The sequence below is a fragment of the Miniopterus schreibersii genome (genome assembly GCF_964146895.1).
Source record: "Miniopterus schreibersii genome assembly, chromosome: 5".
Classification (NCBI taxonomy): domain Eukaryota; kingdom Metazoa; phylum Chordata; class Mammalia; order Chiroptera; family Miniopteridae; genus Miniopterus; species Miniopterus schreibersii.
Window position 1 is genome coordinate 83,068,129 of NC_138106.1, and position 7,771 is coordinate 83,075,899.

The window sequence follows — 7,771 nt, forward strand, 5'->3', positions numbered from 1 at the left end:
TCTCTCGCTCTTTTTTTGTTCAATCCCTCCGCTCCAACCACTCTCCAGAGCTATCTGCCTGCTCTCTATGAGTCTGTCTCTATTTAGCTGAATCTTCTAAAATTTATTGAGTCTTGTTTGTGTCATAACGTGGTCTATTTAGAAATTGTTCCATGTGTACTTGAAAAGAATGTATATTCTAATGCTCTGAAGATGTCAATTAAATCCATCTGATCTATTGTGTCATTTAAGGCCACTGTTTCCTTGTTGATTTTCTGTCTGGGAAGATCTATACATTGACGTCAATGAGGTGTTAAAGTCCCTGACTATGACTGTAGTACTGTCCATCTTTCCTTTTACACCCATCAAGATTTGCTTTATATACTTAGGTGCTCCTATGTTGGGTACATAAATGTTTACAAGGGTTATATTCTCTTGTTGGATTACTCCCTTATCATTATGTAGTGTCCTTCTTTGTCTCTCTTACTATAGCCTTTGTTTTAAAGTCTATTTTGTCAGATACAAGTATTGCTACCCCAGCTTATTCTTCATTTTTATTTGCATGAAATATATTTTTCTAGCCCTTTAATCTGTCTGCATGTTTTGTTATGAGCAGGGTCTCTTTTAGACAGCGTATATATGGGTCTTGTTTTCTTATCCATTCAGCTACTTTATGTCTTTTGATTGGAGCATTTAAGCCCTTTACATTTAAAGTGATTATTGATAGGTATGTATTTATTGCCATTTTATCCTTTTAACTATGTTCCTCTGTTTTGTTTTTTCTTCTTCTTTAAGAAGACCCTTTAACATTTCTTGTACTACTGGTTTGCTGGTAACAAACTCCTTTAGCTTTTTTTTTTGTCTGGGAAGCTCTTTATTTCTCCTTCAATTTAATTTAATTTATTTATTTTAGAGATAGAGGAAGGAGGGGGGAGAGAAATAAACATCCATTTGTTGTTCCACTTATTTATGCAATCATTGGTGGATTCTTGTATGTAGCCTGACCAGGGATCGAACTTGCAACCTTGGTGTATCAGGACCATACTCTAACCAACTGAGTTACCCAGCCTGTGCCTTCTCCCTTGATTTTAAACGATAGCCTTGTTGTATAAAGTAGTCTCGGTTGTAGGCCTTTGCTTTTGATCACTTTTAATATTTCATGCCAGTCCCTTCTGGCCTGAAATGTTTCTGTTGAGAAATCAGCTGACAGTCTTATGGAAGCTCCCTTGTAGGTAACTGTCTTTCTTTTGCTGTACTTAAGATTCTCTCTTTGGCCCAGCTGGTGTGGCTCATTGGTGAGCATTGATCTGTGATCCAAGAAATCATGGTTCGATTCCTGGTCAGGGCACATGGCCTGGGTTGCGGCTTGATTCCCAGCAGGAGGCTTACAGGAGGCAGCCAATCAATGACTCTCTCTCATCATTGATGTTTCTATCTCTCTCTCCCTTCCTTGCTCTGAAATAAAAAAAAATATTTAAAAAAAAAGATTCCCTCTTTGTCATTAGCCTTTGTCATTTTAATTATGATGTGCCTTGGTGTGGGCCTCTTTGGGTCTCTCTTGTTTGGGACTCTCTGTGCTTCCTGAACTTGTGTTTCTTTTTCTTTGACCCGGTTAGGGAAGTCTTCAGTCATTGTTCCTTCAAATAAGATCTTGATCCCTTGCTCTCTCTCTTCTCCTTCTGGTACACCTATGATGCAGATGTTGTTATACTTTATATTGTTCCCAAATGTCTCTTAAGCTATCCTCATTTTTAAAAATTCTTTTTATTTTTTGCTGCTCTGATTGGGTGTTCTCTGCTACCTTGTCTTTCAAATTGCTAATTCGATCCTCTACTCATCCAACCTACTGTTTATTCCTTCTAGTATGTTCTTCATTTCAGATATTGTATTCTCCATTTCTGACTGGTTGTTTTTTATGGTTTCTGTGTCCTTTTTCATGCTATTGTAATTCTCACTACATTTCTTGAGCATTCTCATAACCATTTCTTTAAACTCTATATCTGATAAATTGCTTGTCTCCATTTCATTTATATCTTTTTCTGGAGACCTTCTGTTCTTTCATGTGGAACATATTTCTTTGTCATTCCATTTTGGCTGCCTCTTTGTGTTTGTTTCTACATATTAGGTAGATCTGCTATGACTCTCAGTCTTGGTAGGGCAGCTTTTAGTAGTAGTTGTCCTGTGCAACACAGTGATGCAATCTCCTTGATCACCTAAACTAGGTGCTCCAGGAATATCTGTTGTGTGGGTTATATGAACCCTCCTGTTGAGTTTTTATTGCTGTTGGCTCATTTGTGTGTGAGATTGACCCTTAGGCTGACTGATTGTGAGAATCAACCCTAACCACAGTGCATGAGCTGCTGTACAGGTGCTGTCCTCATGAAGTGGAATTTGCCTCAGAAGGGTCTGGTACCTGCTGAGATCTCCCTTGGATATGCCACTAGTAAAGCCAATTGGATTCTGCTTTGATGTTTTCTGATGCTGGCCACTGTGTATGTCAGGTCTTGGGAGAGACTCTGGTGCCAGCAAATGCCAGACAGTGTCTATGACTGGCCCTGGGCTGCCTGTTTGCATCTACAGAGCTATCTACAGTTTTTGCCTGCCTCTGCTAGGTCTGGGTTTGCATGGGAAGGACCAAGCTGCACACCAAGCCTGGCTTTTACCAGAACCAGGCATAGGGGAAGGTCAGCAAAAGTCCCAAGGCACTCTGAGACCTGCCTTGCCTTCCTCCTCCTGCTGGCTGCCTGTTAGGCTCATTCACTGAAAGAGCTTCTGGTGGTACTTGAGTTGCATAAGGCAGTTTATAGTGAGTCACCAAATAGTGGCAAGTGGTGTTCACCAGATTGATAGAGGTTTAATATGTGCCCATGCTGGGTCTGAGGCCACTCAGCAAATGTCCCAGGGTATACCAAGTCTAGCTGCCACTCACTGGGTGCTTGCACACCTTTATGGTAGGACAGGGATCTCAGGGAGTCATCATGGTGAGGCCAGCAGAGTTTATCAGGCCCAAACAGACCTAGCTTTGACCCTGTGAAGGGAGGCCTCTACACCGCTCAGATCTTCAAAGGAAAATGGACCCCATCTTAGAGCCACACAACTCAGTTTGTTTCAGATTCTGTCAGGAGCCCGATCTCAGCAGGGAGTCAGGAAGATGGGGCTAGTAGATCTCCCTTGGGTGGGAGGTGTTGGTCAGGCTTGGGGGAAGGTGAGGGGAATGCCTACCCAGAGCCACATAACTCAGACTGTCCTGGATTCTAGCCAGGCCTCAGTAGGGCAGAGCCACCAGGAGTTGATAGGGTGGGGCTTCAGGAGCCTGGAGATTGGAGCTAGTGGATCTACCATGAGGGGGAGATATCAATCATGCTCTCGGGAAGGTAGGGGGAATGGCCCCCACCCCAAAGCCACACAACTCAGTCACTGACACCCCCTGAGTCTTCCCAAACCTCTACACCCCAGCCCAGGCAGCTGAGTCCTCAGCAGAGTGCAAGCTTTGCAGGGTAGGGCTATAGGTAGTCCAGACGGTGGAGCTATTGCATTTCTCCAGGCTGATGCCATATGGAGGGGAGTGTTCCACCGAAGAAAGATGGCATCTGTGGTGTGGGAGAGGGACTCAGCACAGGTATCTTAGTAGCTGTCCCTTCAGCTCTCTCCCCAAAGCCACAAACCCCAGTCACTCCTCACAGGACTCTAGTCTGCTCCACCCTCCCTCCTCCAGAGCCCAGGGTGAGTGACTGTGAACAAGGTTTTGTGTGTTGGCCCTATAAGAGTGTTCTCATGTCTCTAGCAGACTCCTGTCTCTCCCTGGAAGACAGCATCCCTGCTTTCAGTCAGATGTTATGTGGGTGACTCTTCCCAGCTTTGGTGCTCTGGGCCCGGGACCTCACGCTTCTCAGGGAGAACCTTTGCAGCTGAGATATCCTTTCAAAATCTCAGCCACCACCTGTGAAAGTGGGGCCAGCCCTTTTTGCACTTTCACCCTTCTTAGCAGTCTTGATGTGTTTTTTTCTGTAAATCCTTGGTTATAAGTCTTCTGTTCAGCTCTTCAGTTGGTTATTCAGGTTGGTTGCTCTATATTTTAGTTGTAATTCCAGTTTGGTCCTGGGAGGAGATGAGTGCAACATCCACCTACTCTACTACCATCTTGGATCGCTCACAGTCTGATATTATTCTAGCCCTCTCTTTGTATATTTGCCTCCTCCTAGAATGTAAGTTCCATGAGGGCAGGGACCCTATGTGTTTGGTTCACTTTTTGTTTCTTTAGCGCATAGAATACTGCTTGGCATATAATAAGTGTCCAATAAATCATTTTTGAATAAATGCAGAAAAGCCAGAGCTCAAATGCCATGGTGAGCACTGAACCTAGGAGGAACTAAGGTATACATGAGAAAGGAGAGAGAGAGCTTTAAATCAAGTCAAGTGGGATATGGGGAATGGCTAAAGGTGATTTCCGTAAGGCTAAGGACTTGATTTTATGCACAGCATCAGTGGGTTAATCCCATTTAGAGGGCCCAAGGAGCCATCACCATTGAGGTAAAGCAAGTAGTTGGTCCAGAACATTAAAAATGAATCAGGCAAACTTGGATCTAATTCAAATGTTTGAAACAATACATTACTTTCATGCAAGGTTGTTCCTAATAGACTGAATGAAAGCCCTTTAAATTTACAGGACTTTGCCAGATAAAAGTGGTGGTAAGGTAAAGGAGCCACACAGAGGTGGAAACATGGTCAAAGGCACTGCTTTGTGAAAAGGCAAGAAAAAAATTTAGTTTTCAAGAAAGTAAGTGGATTTGCACAAGACATTTTAAAAGACAGGGAGAAATCAGCAGGAGATGAAACTGGCAAGGTAGGTCCCAGCTACACTGAGGAGCATCTTGTGTGCCCAAGTGGAGAGCTTATTCATATTCCTTTTCCATGGGACAGGAAGAAAGTAGGAACTCACAGAAGGCCGTTTCTCATCAGGCAAGACACATAATCAGTTTTTATTTTTGAAGGGAAATCTGCTGAAGATGTGTGGAAGACTCACTGGAAAGCAGCAATACTGAGGGTATGAAAGGACTACAATAAAGTTAGGGGACTTTGCAATAAGAGAAGCAAGAGACAAGAAAGACCTGGACTAGACAGAAGTCGTTAGCCAAGAGAAGGAAGGCAAAATGTGAAAGGTATTTCTAAGGAATACTCTACAAAACTTTTGTCACTAAGTGGGTATAGGAGTGGACAGGTAAGGAGGAACTGGGTTTTGTTTCTAGTTGGAGATGGCGGGCATAGAAAAATCACTGTGTCGAAGCAAGAATACTGAAGGGGAACAGGTTTAGGAAGAAGATATAAGATGAAAATTGGAAGTGTTTGTGGGATGTCCAGTTACCAAATGGTTTTATTTGCTAATTGGAGGTATGCTCTTCTAAGAAAGCTCAGGATTTGGAAGTCATGGATATAGGCAATTGTAAATGAGGCCTCCCAGGATGAGGGTACAGAAAGAAAGAGAGGTCAAAGGATAGAGTCTTCGAAAACCCCAACATTCAAGGGAATGTAAAACCCTCCTATAGTAAATCATATTTGTGTCCTAAAAACTAGGAGCAATCACATTCAAATTTACAAGTAAAGACACAGTGACTTGGCTATCCTCACGGCTATCATGAAACATTACCTTTCATTGCATTTCAGTTAGCTATCAGAATATTTACTATCTTACCAACGCAAAACCGTGTGCTTGTGGTGGGGTAGGAGAAGCAGAAGGGAGAATAGGTTAGGGAATATGTTATGTGTAGGGATGCCTATGAGGAACACATAGAAAAAGTTTCAGCTTTTGAGCAGCTTTCTATATGGCACTGAGTGGTGCTCTGTTTCTAGATGTGGGTTCAAGCTTCTAGTACTGACTGCCTCAGGAAAGTACCATTCCCATGGCGTCAAAAGGAACGGGTTTTAGAAAGATTCCTCTTTCCCAGTTTACATCTTACCTCATGTGACAAGATAAACCAGCCACAGCTACAAAACCAACCTAAAGATTTCCATCATTTCAGCTATAAATTGGACAAGATTGAACCTCCTTATAAATTATATCTTGGAAATCCAAGATGGCAACTGAGTGGGATATTACACGCACCTCCTCCCGGGACCGGATTAGCATTACAGCTAAAATATAGAGCAACCAACTCGAATAACCAACTGAAGACTAGCTGAAGAGAGGTCTTATAACCAAGGATCTACAGAAGAAGCCACATCAAGACTGGCAGGAAGTGGGGAGATGCAAAAAGGGCTGGCCTGTTTCCGCGCCCGGGCAGTGGCTGAGATTTCGGAGGGATATCTCAGCTGCAAAGGTTCCCCCTGAGAAACAGGGGATCTCAGCCCCAAGCCAAGCTAGGTGAAAAAGGTGAAGAGATTAAACAAAGAAAAACAAAGTCATGGACACAGACAGCAGCACGGTGATTACCAGAGGGGAAGGGGGTAGAAGTGGGTAAAGGGGGGATAAATGGTGACAGAAGGGGACTTGAGCTGGGGTGGTGAACACACAACACAATATACAGATGATGTGTTAGGGAACTGTCCATCTGAAACCCGTATAATTTTATTAACCAATGTCACCCCAATAAATTCAATAAAATTTCTTTTAAAATAAAATAAAATCTTGAATTTCATCAGTGAAATAATAAGTAAATAAATAGTGTCTTGTTTTCTTACAGTGCTTTTAAAGAGAAACGATGGCTTCAGCAGCTAGGAATAGCAAGAGTCCTGGCCAAAAAGAGCATCTCTAACCTGACTACCCAGGGAGGACAGACAGCACGTGAAAATCCTCTGGAAACTGCACAAGAAAAGTCATCACAACCCCAGTTGGGGTGAAGAACTGGCTAAATAGAACCTCCAGTTCTAATGTTAAATTTTTAGTAACAATCCTAATTCTATACTTTCTAATCACAGGTCTAACGCTACATAACTGTCAACAGGATATTTCATGTTAAATACCATGTTTTCTTGGACTTACCACCCTAAGTGGAAATTTGGGGCATTTGTTTTTGGATTAAGAGCCTGAGGAAGAATTCATAAAAACTGAGAATAGTAGTTGTCTCCGCGGTAGGGAAGCTGAGAGGATCAGAAACAAAGACAGAAATAAGAATTTTTACTGTTTCTCCTCCCGCCCCCTAGGGTTAGCTTGATTGTTTTGGGTTTTTTTTAAACCATATGAATACAATGTATAGGAAAAAATAAAAGTAAAAAAATTCTACATAGGGACAGTTCCTAGGAGAGTTACAAATACCATCTAAGTCTAGTACTGGTCTCAGACATCTTTTGAACACCTGCTAAAACATTGCTTTCTATTCATTGTCTTAACTGAGGTAAAGTTTGCATACAGCGAGTTGCACAGGTCTTACATGTAAGATTCAATTGAGAGAAAAAAAAGATTCAATGACTTTGACAAATACATGCATCTGTGTAGCCAATATTCCGATCAAGAGATAGACTAATTCCATCACTCCGGAAAGTTTCTTTAAGCTTCTATCCAAGTGTATCCCAGCCCCCAATAGGCAACCGCTATTCTGCTATCTCCATAAACAGATAATCTTTCCCAGTCAGAGGAATCATACAGCTGCTCACAATTGTGCCTGGGTTCTTTTGCTCAGTTTAATGTTCTGAGGTTCATTTACATTGTTGCATGTCTCATTAGGGCATTCATCTTTATAACTCAGTAGTATACCATTGTATGGATGGATGCACTACGATTTATCTGCTCAACTGTATGGACTTTGGGTTGCTTCAGGTTGGGGGATATTACTAATAAAGCTGCTATGAACACTGTTGT

The 7,771-nt window shown here is 42.2% G+C and overlaps 1 protein-coding gene across 1 annotated transcript in view; it reads left to right on the forward strand.

Moving 5' to 3' along the window:
- Positions 1-7,771, forward strand: part of ANKUB1 (ankyrin repeat and ubiquitin domain containing 1) — a gene marked incomplete at its 5' end in the record, with an annotated part of 48,965 nt that extends 41,194 nt beyond the window's left edge. Inside the window, one exon of the mRNA XM_081138420.1 lies at positions 6,657-7,771. Coding sequence (XP_080994546.1) covers positions 6,657-6,813 — 157 coding nt within the window. The 3' untranslated portion in view covers positions 6,814-7,771. The remainder of the gene's footprint in view (positions 1-6,656) is intronic.